At 39.4% G+C, this 14,879-nt stretch overlaps 1 protein-coding gene across 1 annotated transcript; it reads right to left on the reverse strand.

Moving 5' to 3' along the window:
- Positions 1–13,067: 13,067 nt before the first annotated feature.
- On the reverse strand, positions 13,068–14,003 carry LOC136174781 (olfactory receptor 4D10-like). Its single transcript, XM_065944989.1, has one exon. It carries the CDS (start codon positions 14,001–14,003, stop codon positions 13,068–13,070), a length of 936 nt encoding a protein of 311 aa, XP_065801061.1.
- Positions 14,004–14,879: the final 876 nt, after the last annotated feature.

Genomic DNA, 14,879 nt, shown 5'->3' on the forward strand with positions numbered 1-14,879 from the left:
GAGTGGAGTGTTCATACAGCAGGGAGAGATATTTGTACCATTAGAATGATGTCCATTTTTACATAAGCTGCTGTTAACTAATCTTAGGAGATTTTATAATTATGACTTGTTCCTCCTTATATTCAAGAAGTGACAGTTTACTGCAGTCTTCAAATGCATGTAGATTAATTGGACCACACTGTCAAAGTGTTTACACCCTAATAAAATGAATGATTTGTGTCAACTGATGAATGTAATGCATGATGAAATGTGAAATGTGTTATGAGAAGAGAAGACATAGAATTGGGTGGAATAAGACATATGATAAGAGATATCATGATTTTCAGCAGTAACAAAAGGTACTATTTTTTTTAAAGCTTACTCTATGGGGAGAAGTATTAAAAATATGTAATATTACCACTATCCATTGGTAAGTACTAATGTTATTCTTGGTTTTCATATGGAATCTATTATGAATCTATGGTTGAAAGGAAAGAAGACATGGAAATAGGATGGAAAGAAACGATAAATAATGACCAATGTCTTTTTTAAAAACCTTCAATCATAAATATATATACTATATACATATATGTAGTCTAATTTTGTATAACAAAAGTGTTTGGTAAAGTCTGTCTGGCACTAAGGGGCTCTGAAAATCACACCAAATGAACCACATTTCTCCTTTCCTGTTTACACAATGTATTTCTTCCCAATGCGTAACACCCACTTTGTTGTCTCTGTCACTGAAAAGACCATCTTGGCTCTGAAACATTTAATATAATTAAGAAATATTAAAGCCCAGCTGTTAATACAAAATTGATAATGATGTTTCAATTTCACTATGCATGACCTTAACCTTAACTAGAAGTTGAATGTCTTTACCTAATTTCTTTGATCCTGAAACTCTAAGTGTGAATTGTATGCCATTGGGTAAGTGCAGAAAAAAAATGCTGGTGATATTAATTCTTGAAAATTTTGTTTGTGAATGTGAAGCCCTTTGGAGGACTAAACATCTTAGTGTCTTTTCTCCCCCTTCAGGAGACAAGGGGCAGTTTCAAAGAGTCACATCTGCAAGGCTATTTCACTGTGTCTTATGCACAAATTCCTCAGCCTCTGATCTCATATAAGACTTGAAAAGGTAATATTATTGGACAAAGAAGGGAAGTCAAGGGACTGAGTGTGCTGTTGGTGATGAATTTTCAGTGGGAGTAATTAAAAAGTCACCAACACACACACAAACATACACACACATACACATGAACACATCTTAATTGGTGTCCAGATTATTTAGAGGCAGTAGATGAAATCTATGCCTTGGTCCACAGCTCAATCAGAACTTTGCTAACACACGGCAGTTGCTGTTCCCAAGAGACTTTAAAGGTTCAATTATGCTGGCATGCAAGGCTCAGAGGACACCACAGACATGCGAGTTTTAATTATATTGCCAAAAACTAGAAAAAGAAAATGACCTCAAATCGTTAGTCCAGTTTCTGAGTATACACAGGATAGTTATAATCTCGTGAGTCTTCAGGTAGAGAAACATGACTTAGATGGTGTTTGGGGAACACATAATTTTCTTGTTTTCCAACACTCTACTCACTTGGAATTTCTCAGTTTTCATACAGCTAGAGTAATATGTTAGCAAAGCTGTCCACAGAATTAGAGTAGCTATGTAGGATTACTTCAGTTTATTGTATGTTTTTACCTCATGGGAATGTGCTTTGTTTCCAGAATGATGATACCTGCTTTCAGTTTTGCTTCAGTATATTAAACTAGTCTACAAAAAGACGAACTGTATGATACAGGTTGTGTGTTTGAGAAGGGCACTTTCTCCCACTGTTATTGAGATATAATGGACACATTCATTGTGTATGTTAAAGGTATATACACTGTGTTGATTCATACATTTTTATACTGCAAAATGGTTGCCCTAGTAGTATTAAATAAAACTTCCATCTCTCATATATATGAATTCTTTTTTGAGGTGAGATCATTTAAGATGTGCTCTCTTAGAAACTTTGAAGTATATAATACAGTATTGTGAACTAGCATCACCACACTGGGTATTAGATCCCCAATCTTATATACATTTTAACTGAAAATCTATACCCTTTGATCAACATCTCTCCATCTCTTTCAACCCCAGCATCTGGCCACCAACTCTGTTTAAATTCAAATCTTCAGATTCCACATATAAATAAGATTGTGCAGTACTTGTCTTTCTCTGTCTAACTTATTTATTTCATTAGGACTTATTTCACAAAGTCTACCCACGTTGTTGCAAATGGCAGGGTTTCCTTCTTTTTTTATGGCTGATGATATTTATGTATTTATCCACATCTTTATCTCTTCATCCATTGATGGACAATTTGCATATCTTGGATGTTATGAAGAGTGCTACCATGACCATGGGATTTCTGATACCTTCTCTAGATCCTGATTTCATTTCCTTTGGATATATATCCAGAGGTGGAATTGCTAGATCATGAGAAAGTAGTTGTACTTTTAATTTCTTGAACAACCTCTATGTTGTTTTCTGTAGTGTCAGTACCGATTTATATTTCCACCAAGATTGTACAAGGATTCCTCTCCTCCACATCCTTGCTGACACTTGTTATCTTTTGTCTTTTTGGTTATAGCCATTCTTTATCTTTTGTCTTTTTAGTTATAGCCATTCTAATAGATGTTGAGTGCTAATATCTCATTGCCATTTTGATTTGCGTTTCTCTGATGCTTAGTGATATTGAGCACATTTTCAGGTACCCATTGACCATTTGTATGTCTTGTTTGGAAAAATATCTATTCATTTCCTCTGCTTTTTTTAAAATTGAAATTTTTTTCTGCTGTTGAGTTGTATGAGTTCTTACACATATTGGATATTAGCTCATCTGTTTATGACTTACAAATATCTTCTTCCTTTCTGTAAGTTGTCCTTTCATCTGTTGATTATGTCTTTGTGCAGAAGTTTTTTAGTATGATGTAGCTTTGTTGCTGTTTTCAGTGTCAGATCCAAAACAGCATTGCTGAGACCAAAGTCAAGGAGCTTTCTCCTGGTGTTTTTCTTCTAGATGTTTCATGACTTCAGGTCTTATGCTTAAATAGTTGATCCATTTATGTGAATGTTTGTGAGTGGTGTATGATATGGGCCCAATTTCATTATTTTGTAAGTGGTTATCCAGTTTTCCAGACAACAGTTAGTGAAGGGAATATCCTTTTACTATCCTGTATTCTTGGCTTTTTCCTCATAAATGGGTCAGTTGTAATTGTGCGGCTTTATTTCTGGGCTCTTGTTTCTGCTCCATTGGTCTCCGTGTTTGTTTACATGCTATTACTGTGCTGTTTTGATGACTATAGCTCTGCAGTATAGTTTAAAATAGCAAGTGTGATGCCTCTAGCTTTGTCTTCTCTCAGGATGCTTTGGTTCTGTAGGGTCTTTTGTGGTAGCACACAAATTTAAAGATTGTTTTACTCTTTCATTATTTTTGGAATTTTGATGGGAATTGCATGAAATCTGTAGCTGTCTGAGTTGAATGGAAATTCTGTAATATTAATTCTTACAACCCATGATCATGGACTATCTTCCCATTTATTTTGTATTTCCTTCAATTTCCTTCACATTATATAGTTTTCAGTGAACAGATCTTTCACCTCCTTAAATTTTTTCCTAAGTATTTTAGTCTTTTGATATGATTGTAATGGTATTGTTTTCTTAATGTATCTTCTGATAGTTTGTCATTAGTGTATCAGCTCAGTTCAATTCTGTTCAGCCGCTCAGTTCTGTCCGACTCTTTGAGACCCCATGGACTGCAGCACGCCAGACTTCCCTGCCCATTACCAACTCCCAGAGTTTACTCAAACCCATGTCCATTGAGTCAGTGATGCCATCCAACCATCTCATCCTCTGTTGTCCCGTACTCCTCCTGCCTTCAATCTTTCCGAGCATCAGGGTCTTTTCCAGCGAGTCAATTCTTCATATCAGGTGGCCAAAGTATTGGAGTTTCAGCCTCAACATCAGTTCTTCCAATGAATATTCAGGACTGATTGGCTTTAGGATGGACTGGTTGGATCTCCTTGCAGTTCACGGGACTCTCAAGAGTCTTCTCCAACACCACAGTTCAAAACCATCAATTCTTCGGTGCTCAGCTCTCTTTATAGTCCAACTCTCACCTCCATACATGACCACGGGAAAAACCATAGCTTTGACTAGCCGGACACTTGTTGACAAAGTAATGTCTCTGCTTTTTAATATGCTGTCTAGGTTAGTCATCACTTTTCTTCCAAGGAGTAAGCATCTTTTAATTTCATGGCGGCAGACACCATCTGCAGTGATTTTGGAGCCCAAAAAAGTAAAGTCTATCACTGTTTCCACTGTTTCCCCATCTATTTGCCATGGAATGATGGGACCAGATGCCATGATCTTAGTTTTCTGAATGCTACATTTTAAGCCTGCTTTTTCACTCTCCTCTTTCACTTTCATCAACAGACTCTTTAGTTCTTCTTCACTTTCTGCTATAAGTGTGGTGTCATCTGCATATCTGAGGTTATTGATATTTCTCCAGGCAATTGTGACTCCAACTTATGCTTCATCCAGTCCAGCATTTCTCATGATGTACTCTGCATATAAGTTAAATAAGCAGGGGGACAATACACAGCCTTGACGTACTCCTTTTCCAATTTGGAACCAGTCTGTTTTTCCATGTCCAGTTCTGACTGTTGCTTCCTGACCTGCATACAGGTTTCTCAAGAGGCAGGTCAGGTGGTGTGTTAGTCCCATCTTTTTAGAATTTTCCACAGTTTATTGTGATCCACACAGTCAAAGGCTTTGGCATAGTCAATAAAGCAGAAGAAGATGTTTTTCTGGAACTCTCTCGCTTTTTTGATGAACCAGTGGATGCTGGCAATTTGTTCTCTGATTCCTCTGCCTTTTCTAAATCCAGCTTGAACATCTGAATACCTTTTTCTTTAGCTTCTGTTCTTTTCTCAGCTATTTGTAAGGCCTCCTCAGACAACCATTTTGCCTTTTTGCATTTCTTTTTCTTGCAGATGGTCTTGATCACTGCCTCCTGTACAATGTCATGAGCCTCTGTCCATAGTTCTTCAGGCACTCTGTCTATCAGATCTAATCACTTAAACATATTTGTCACTTTGACTGTATACTTATAAGGGATTTGATTTAGGTCATACATGAGTGGTCTAGTGGTTTTCCCTGCTTTCTTCAATTTGGCAATAAGGAGTTCATGATCTGAGCCACAGTCAGCTCCTGGTCTTGTTTTTGCTGTATAGTGTTTCTCCGTGTTTGACTGCAAAGAATATAATCAATCTGATTTTGCTATTGACCATCTGGTGATATCCATGTGTAGTCTTCTCTTGTGTTGTTGGAAGAGGGTGTTTGCTTTGACCATGTGTTCTCTTGGCAAAATTCTGTTAGCCTTTGCCCTGTTTCATTTTGTACTCCAAGGTCATATTGGCTGTTACTCCAGGGATCTCTTGACTTACTACTTTTGCATTCCAGTCCCCTATGATGAAAAGAACATCTTTTCAGTGATTTATAGTTTTGCCACAATATGACTATATGTGATCTATTTCTGATGTCTTATAAGATGACATAAGATGGTTCAGATGGTAAAGAACCTGCCTGCAATATAGGAGATTGTTCGATCCCTGGCTCAGGAAGATCCCCTGGAGCAGGACATGGCAACCTGCTCCAGTATTCTTGTCTGGACAATTCCATGGACAGAGGAGCCTGGCAGAATTGGGATTGCAGAGTTGGGCACCACTGAGCAACTAACACTTTCACTTTCTTTTCTAGGATGACATCTTATGAATCTGAGAACTTGTATTTTTCATGAGCTGTGGACAGCTCCCCATTATATCCAGTAAAATATCAACCCTTCCTCCTTCATATTATTTTTTCATTCCCATGGGTCACATACAAACAAAGAGATAGAATGCTCAAGAAGAATGGTTAAGAGACTTAGAAAAGAAAATGAACAAATCTAATAAAATCAACATGACCAACCTAGACAGCATATTAAAAAGCAGAGACATTACTTTGCCAACAAAGGTCTGTCTAGTCAAGGCTATCGTTTTTCCAGTGGTCATGTATGGATGTGAGAGTTGGAGTCTAAAGAAAGCTGAGTGTCAAAGAATTGATGCTTTTGAACTGTGGTGTTGGAGAAGACTTTTGAGAGTCTCTTGTACTGCAAGGAGATCCTATTAGTCCATCGTAAAGGAAATCAGTCCTGAATGTTCATTGGAAGGACTGATATTGAAGCTGAAACTCCAATACTTTGGCCACCTGACGTGAAGAACTGCCTCACGGGAAAAGACCCTGATGCTCGGAAAGATTGAAAGCGGGAGAAGGGGATGACAGAGGATGAGATGGTTGGATGGCATCACTGACTCAATGGACCTGAGTTTGAGTAAACTCTGGGAGTTGGTGACGGACAGGGAAGCCTGGCATGCTGCGGTACATGGGGTTGCAGAGTGGGACACGACGGAGCGCCTGAACTGAAACTGATAGCTGTCATATCTAGAATTTGTTTCATTCTTTTTACAAATCTACTGTTTTTGCTTTTTCGTGCTCATTTAAAGATCTGTTTTTTAGCTTCTTATTTACATTACATTCTTTTTAAGAAAATTATTATTTACGTTTTGGCTTCCTTGGGTCTTCACTGTGTTGCATGGGCCCCTCTAGTCCCAGCATATGGGCTCTTTAGTTGTGACCCACAGGCCTTGCTGTGGCATGTGGAAGCTTAGTTTCCTGACTCGAGATTGAACCTGGACCCTTGCAGTGGGAACTCAGAGTCTTATCCAGTGATCCACCAGGGAAAAACCTATTTTATTTTCTGTATCTGATTAGTCCAGGATTCAAAGTCCTTGAAAATCTTTTGTGCTTTGGTTGTTTCTTTTGATTCTTGCTAATAATGGCTTGTGCATGCATTTTAAATTTTGAATTATGAATTTGTGCTCAGTTATTTGTGTTGAGATTTCAGAAAACTCAACTTCAGTGTGCCTTCTTTCAGGGAAGGTAATTACTTATTTCTTCCAGGTATCATAAGACATTATTAGCCCTGCATTACTCTCAGTTCATTTTTCCTTTTTGTAGTCTCCTATTTCATCTAGGCAGTGCAAAATGGAATCCCAGATTCATGTCAGGGTTTTGAGGTCTCAGAAGAGATGATCTTTTTTCTCACTCAAAGCTCAGGTTGAGGCAAACAGGTTTCATTGTGATCTTTGCTGGTGGGTTGAGTTTTATCCAGTTTTGCCTTCCACTGATGGAGGAGTATTCAATTTGCTGGTTTTCTGCTTTACATTTATTTTTGGTACTGAGCCTTTCCCTTCTCTTTTGTGAATTCTGATATGCACTTAAGTGGATGTTTGCAAGAAGTAAGGTGTATGCATGTGTTCATGTTTAAATCAGGACTTTATTTCAAGTCATGTGGTCTTTCATTTTGACTAAAATAGCTCTTATTACATTTTTTCCACAGATATTGGTGGTGCATAGGAAAACAATGATATATACAATTTGATTTTGTATGTTATCACTGAATTGAAATCATTTATTAATTTCAATGATATATCAATGAATTTCTTATAGCATTTTGGGCATATCATCTCACTATCTGAGAATAATGGCTTTTGTTTCTCCAACTTTCCCACTTCTGTACACCTTCTCATTTTTCTTGCATTAGTGAATTGAAGTATGATAATTAATATTAGTGGTGATAGTGGACATTATTATCTATGGACAGTAATAAACACTTTTAAAGTTTAATCATTAAGTACAATGTTTGCTATATAGTTCTTGTTGATAATCTTTATTGAGGTGGTCACTCACTAGGTGAGTTTTGTTTTCCCGGGATATGGATTGAATTATAGTGAATATTTTCTGCTATCACTGAGATAGCTGCAATGTGTCTTCTTTTAATCTGTTATTGCAGTGAATTATATTAATATTTCTCTTTGATTTCTAGAACAAATTCCACCTGATCTTGTTGTTGCTATGTAATGTATTGCTATTCAATTTAATAATGTTTTATAAGAATTTTACATTTATCTCTAAAGATGTGATTGATATGTATACCTATATTATATATGTGATATTATTAGATCTATTAAGTGCTATTATCTAGTTTTTCAATAGGGTTAGGCTGTCTTTAGAGGATGTGTTGATAAATGTTCTAAAATTTACAGGAAATGTGGAAATCATTGGCTCCTTGTGTATTTATTGGACTCCTCCAGGGGATCTTCCTGACCCAGGGATCAAACTTGGGTCTCCTGCATTGTAGGAAGATTTTTTTTTATCACTGAGCCACCAGGGAAGCACATATTTATTAGAAATAACCCACAAAACTATTTGGGCCTAGCATTTTTTCAGAGGTTTTATCTTTGGCCATTTGCTCAATTCATCCACAACTATTGATTTGTTAAATTTTTTTTCTTCTTTGCTTTAGTCAATGTTTATAGTCTTTATTTTCAATAGAAATTATATGACTTCTTCTATCCTGTAATTCTTTTTTCATCCTGTAAATTTTTGAAAGTACATTTCAATGCTTTGAGTCTTTACTTCTCTTCCTTGGTAGGCTACAATCCCTAGTGTATATTTGTTTATGTGTCCCATCAAAGACGTGCACTCCTGAATGTGACTGGGCCTTTGGGGAATAAAAAGAACATTCCTTTGATGTACCTTGTCAGGTGCCCATAAGGTAAGAGGAATACTTTCCTTACTTCACAAATGAGAAATCGTAGTAGCAGTGTCTTTCCTAAAGTAAGGAAAAATTGGAGTTTCCAAAAAAAATTTTTTTTTGTCCGCTGGACCACAGGCACAATTTGTGGGATCTTAGCTCCCTGACCAGGGATTGAATCCAGGCCTGTGTAGTGGAAGCATGGAATCTAAACCACTGAGATTTCCCTCAAAATTTCTTTCAATACCAAGATACAAATATAAATAATAAACAAACATAATGCATATAAGTAATAAATGTATTATATAGGGATGGTATGGGGAGGGAGGTGGGGAGGGGTTTGGGATGGGGGGACACATGTACACCCATGGCTGATTCATGTCAATATATGGTAAAAACCACTGCAGTATTGTAAAGTAATTAGCCTTCAATTAAAATAAGTAAATTAATTTAAAAATTATAGCCTAAAAAAATAAAAAGAATTTGGTTAGAAAGTCTGTCTTGTACTAGTGAATTGATGGCAGTTTTATATGCTCCTAAAACATAGGATTGGGAAAATAAAAACCTGTTTGCTTTTTATCTGTCTGTCTTTGGGAAAAGTGTGTGTGTGTGTGTGTGTGTGTGTGTGTGTGTCTGTGTGTGTCTGTGTGTGTCTGTGTGTGACAGGGACTGATCATCTTGTATCTTTAACTACTGAGTTTCTTAAGTTCTAAGATGAATCTTTCCTTTCTCCACATTTAAATGTCCCTGAAATTTAGATGTAACAAGCTCCAGGAGATGGTGAAGGACAGGGGAGCCTGGCATGCTGCAGTCCATGGGGTCGCAGAGAGTCGGACTCGACTGAGTGCCTGAACCGCAGCAACGATCATGAATACACGTAATACGGCTGTGCTTCTTTCTACTACCTAGCTGTTATGACTGGCAAGTGTGTATTACAGTCAATGACATTTTCAATTAAAAGGTGATAAGTGTAGTTGCTATACAAAATAGTTGAAAGTCCATCTCTGAGTCTCATTTCATGACGTGTAGCAGCAATTCACTTGGTGTGACATGGGAGAAATGGTGTAATCTACAATACATGCATTGTATTATCCTTCTAAAAACTAAGAAACTAAAAATTACAAGGCTATCTGGTCCCAGGAAATTCAAATAAAGGGAGGTGGCCCTGTATAAAGCCTACAGTGTGAGAGCATGGTACACTCTGATTCACTCATTTCCTTCTTTGACTTCCATAAAGGAGTTTCTGTTCAAGAAGTAAAGCCAATCTTAAATACTCAAAGGCCACAATTAAGTAGAAATTATCAACTTCTTACATTCATTCATTCATCCCTTTCCACATGTTTGAAACACTTACTTACAGCTTCTTATGGGTCAGGCACTATTCTAGACCCTGAGGCTATAAAGGGGCATTAGATCTACTAATCTGAAGTTTGAAATACGCAGTGGGTTGGTTCCATTAGTGTATTTTTGTTTTTATTTTCATTACTCTCACACATGGATCAAAAAAACCTTGCTGGGCTTTCTGTCACACTCTAGAGTGTTCTGCTTATGTTTTCCTCTAAGAGTTTTACAGTATCCAGTCTTACATTTAGGTCTTTAATCCATTTTGAGATTATTTTTTTGTGTGTATGGTGTGAGAGAATGTTCTCATTTCCAGGCATGTGAAAAGATACTTGGCATCATGAATTACTAGAGAAGTGCAAATCAGAAGTACAATGAGGTATTTCCTCACACAGATTAGGATGGTCATCATCAAAAAGCCTACGGACAATAAATGCTGGAGAGGATGTGGCAAAAAGGGAGCCCTCCTAAAGTGTTGGTGGGAATATAAATTGGTACAGCCACTATGAAGAGCAGTATGGAGATTTCTTTAAACACTAAAAGTGGAGCTACCATATGATCCAGCAATCCCACTTCTGGGCATATACCTGGAGAAAATCACAATTGGAAAGCATACATGTACCCCTGGTGGCTTCCCTGGTGGTTCAGGCAGTAAAGAATCCGCCTGCAGTGCGGGGGACCCTGGTTTGATCCCGGGGTCAGGAAGATCCCCTGGAGAAGGAAATGGCAACCCACTCCAGTATTCTTGCCAGGGAAATCCCGTGCACAGAGGATCCTGGTGGGCTACAGTCCATGGGAACACAAACAGTCAGACACGACTGAGGGACTAATACTACGGCTTTGACTTTTGACATGTACCCCAAGGTTCATTGCAGCACTCTTTACAATAGCCAGGGCAAGGAAGCAACCTGAAAATTCACTGGTAGATGAATGGATAAGGAATATGTACCTTTATACAATGGAATGTTACTCAGCCATTAAACAATGAAATTGTGCCATTTACAGAGACATGGGTGGATCTAGAGATTGCCACACTGAGAAAGTCAGAGAAAGACAAATATTGCTTATCAGTTCAGTTCAGTTCACTCAGTCATGTCTGACTCTTTGTGACCCCTTTGATTGCAACAGGCCAGGCTTCCCTGTCCATCACCAACTCCCGGAGTTTACGCAAACTCACCTCCATTGAGTCGGTGATGCCATTCCACCATCTCATCCTGTTGTCCCCTTCTCCTCAAACCTTCAATCTTTCCAGCATCAGGGTCTTTTCCAGTGAGTCAGTTCTTCACATCTGGTGGCCAAAGTATTGGAGTTTCAGCTTTAGCATCAGCCCTTCCAATGAATATTCAGGACTGGTTTCCTTTAGGATGGACTGGTTGAATCTCCTTGCAGTCCAAGGGACTCTCAAGAGTCTTCTCCAACACCACAGTTTGAAAGCATCAATTCTTTGGTGCTCAGCTTTCTTTATGGTCCAACTCTCACATCCATACATGACTACTGGAAAAACCATAGCCTTGACTAGATGGACCTTTGTTGGCAAAGTAATGTCTCTGCTTTTTAATATGCTGTCTAGATTGGTCACAGATTTTCTTTCAAGGAGCAAGTGTCTTTTAATTTTATAGCTGCAGCCACCATCTGCAGTGATTTTGGAGCCCCACAAAATAAGGTCTGCCACTGTTGCCCCTAGATGTGGCAATAGATGTTCCCCATCTATTGCTTGTATGTGGAATCAAAAGAAATGGTACAAATCAATGTATTTACAAAATAGAAGTTGAGTTACAGATGTAGAAAACAAACTTGTGGGGAGGGAAAATTTGCAAGACTGGAATTGACATATACTATGTGTAGAATAGATATATTCTGTCTATAGAATATAGATATGTATAGAATATCTATATTTATGGAATAGATAACTAATATATATATAGAACAGATAACTAATAAGAACTCTACTGAAAAGCACAGGAGACTATTCAATGTGCTGTAATGACGTATACAGGTGCAGAGTCTACAAAAGAGTGTATGCATGTATGTGTGTAACTGACTCACTTTTCTGTACAGCAGATACTAACAGTGCATTGTAAATCAACTATATCTCCATAAGAATATTAGAAAGAAACAAATAAAATACACAGTGGTAAGGGGAATGATGAAGAAGGACACATAGGGAAAAATAAAAGTCCTTGTTGGATTGGTATGGCTTTTTCTTTTGTCAACCAGTTGAACTAGTTTTTGCCTGAGAAAGTGACGTGAACAGCAGGGCAGGTAGTTGCAGATGCTTGCCATGGCTGTAGTTACATACGGGGACTTTACAAAATCAAACGGTATAAGACCCAGGTCCCATCCAAGCCTGATAAAGTCATGAGGAGTGAAAAGCAATGGAAATCCTTAAAAACGAAGACTCTTTGCATATACCAAATGATTGTGGAGGGCTCTGCTGGTGTGTTTAACAGATGAACTGACTAAAAAGAAGGCCCAAAGTGGCTGAGAAAACAGAAATGATAGAGAAGATTTCCAGCGTTTGTACCTGTTGTTGCTTAGTCACTAAGTCAAGTCCTACCCTTTAGGGACCCCATGGACTGTAGCTCGCCAGGCTCCTCTGTCCATGAGATTTCCCAGGCAATAATACTGGAGCAGGTTGCCATTTCCTTCTCCAGGGAATCTTCCTGACCCAGGGATTAGTAAACAGTTTTAGGGTAACGATTGTTGAGCTGGGCCCAGCTGCTTGACCCCTGCTGTGTTGAGACAAGGGTCCCCGTGGTCTTCTCCCCGCCTGGACTTTGCAGTGCTGTCCACTGTCCAGAGCCCCCACTTCCATTACTGGTCTCATTTGTGCCTGGCTAGCTGTCAGCTGCATCTCAAGGACTCTGTTCTTCTGTGTGTCTAAGTTCCTGCTGATGCTCCTGTTCGATACTGATGTGCTGGGCCACTGATCCTTTGTATCTGTGCCATCCTGGTATAGTGAATTGTCTATGTACGGTTGAGCCCCAATATATGACAGCTAATATTTAAAAAAATATTTCAATTGTATACTTGCATCTTGGTCCTCTGCCTGTAAGGAGGCTATTTCTTTTCAAACAGCATGAATCTTCCCCTCAGTCTCCGCATGGCCGCCTTCATCTCCTGGTTCCTCAGGGTGTAGATCAGGGGGTTCAGCAGAGGGGAGATGACAGTGAAGGTCACAGAGACGGCCTTGTCGGTGGGGAGGGCGGAGAAGGGCCGGGCGTAGACGTAGATGCAGGGCACAAAGTGGAGAGTGACCACCGTGATGTGGGCGGTGCAGGTGGAGACGGCCTTCCCCCGGCCCTCCCCGGCATGCGACCTTATTAGTAATAATAGGACCATGTACGACACAAGGAGGAAGACAAACCACAGGGTGGTGAGCAGGCCGCTGTTGGAAATCATCAGGAGCTCAAGGACAGCGGTGTCAGTGCAGGCGAGTGTGAGGACCTGGGGCACGTCGCAGTAGAAAGTGTCCAGGACGTTGGGTCCGCAGAAGGGGAGTGGGAGCAGGAGGGAGATCTGCACGATGGAGTGGATGAAGCCCCCCGCCCAGGAGGCCGCTATCAACCCAATGCACCGGCCCCTACTCATGACGGTCACGTAGTGCAGGGGCCTAGTGATGGCCACGTAGCGGTCAAAGGCCATCACCGACAAAGAAGTCACATCCACTCCTCCAATAAGATGGAAGAAAAACATCTGAGTGAAGCAGCCATTGAAGGAGATGGCCTTTCTCTGGGCCAGAAGGTCCGCTAGGATCTTGGGGGCTGTGATGGAGGAAAAGCAGATATCGGCAACAGATAAATTGCGGAGCAAAAAGTACATGGGGGTGTGAAGGTGCGAGTCCCAGGTCACCGTGACCATGATGAGGAGGTTTCCCAGCAGAGTGGTGACGTACACCAAAAGGAGGAAGAGAAATAAGACCAGGCTCAGTTCTTGATTCTGGGTCAGGCCGAGGAAAATAAATTCTCTCACCCTGGTGCCGTTTCCCAGCTCCATGGCCTCATCCTCTTTCTGTCTGTATTCTTAAGTCTACTTCATATGGTAGTGCTCAGCTATTTATTTATTTTTTCTTCTATGAATGCAATTCAGGTATTCCTCAGGTTGCTGCAGTGTTTGCAACGTGTTGAATTATCCAAAATTTTAAGATTGCCATCTGTTTGGTGATTCAATCAAATTATCAAATGAGAAATCATTCAGTTAATTGTTTTCCCATAAAACTATTTTTGAAAACAAAAAGCACTTGTGTAAAGTAGGTACTTTTAATTTACATCCAATTTTATTTAATATGCTTTTGTTTAAAAATATTGTTATCATTTTTGATTTCACGCCAATTAATTTTTCATTAGATGTTCTCTTTTTTATTTGTATCATGTTTTTCTTTATCTTTTAAAAAACTTTTTATTTTATATTGGCATATAGCCAATTAGCAGCATTGTGGTAGTTTTAGGTGGACGGCAAAGGCACTTACCCGTACGCACACATGTTTCCATCCTCCCCTAGATGCAGCTCCCGGCTAGGGTGCCCGGTAACTCGGTTCCTGTGCTCTACGGCGGGGCTTTGTGGGTCATCCATTTTCAACACAAGCAGAGTGTACATGTCCATCCCAAACTCCCCAACTCTCTCTTCCTGCCCTTCTCCCCCTCTGGCAATCATGAGTTCATTCTCCATTGGTGTCAGGAGCTGTCTGAAGCATTTTTCATATTCAAACCATATCTTTGTATTAAAAGAGAAGATAGAGTTCCAGGCATGGTGGACCGATAGTCTACAAGTTTAACACGCTTTTCGTAAATGTTCTGTTGTTGTGCTTAGTAGCTCAGTCATGACTGACTCTTTGGGACTCCATGGGCTGTAGCCCGCCAGGCTCCTCTGTCC

Source organism: Muntiacus reevesi, chromosome 9 (genome assembly GCF_963930625.1).
Source record: "Muntiacus reevesi chromosome 9, mMunRee1.1, whole genome shotgun sequence".
Taxonomy (NCBI): Eukaryota; Metazoa; Chordata; class Mammalia; order Artiodactyla; family Cervidae; genus Muntiacus; species Muntiacus reevesi.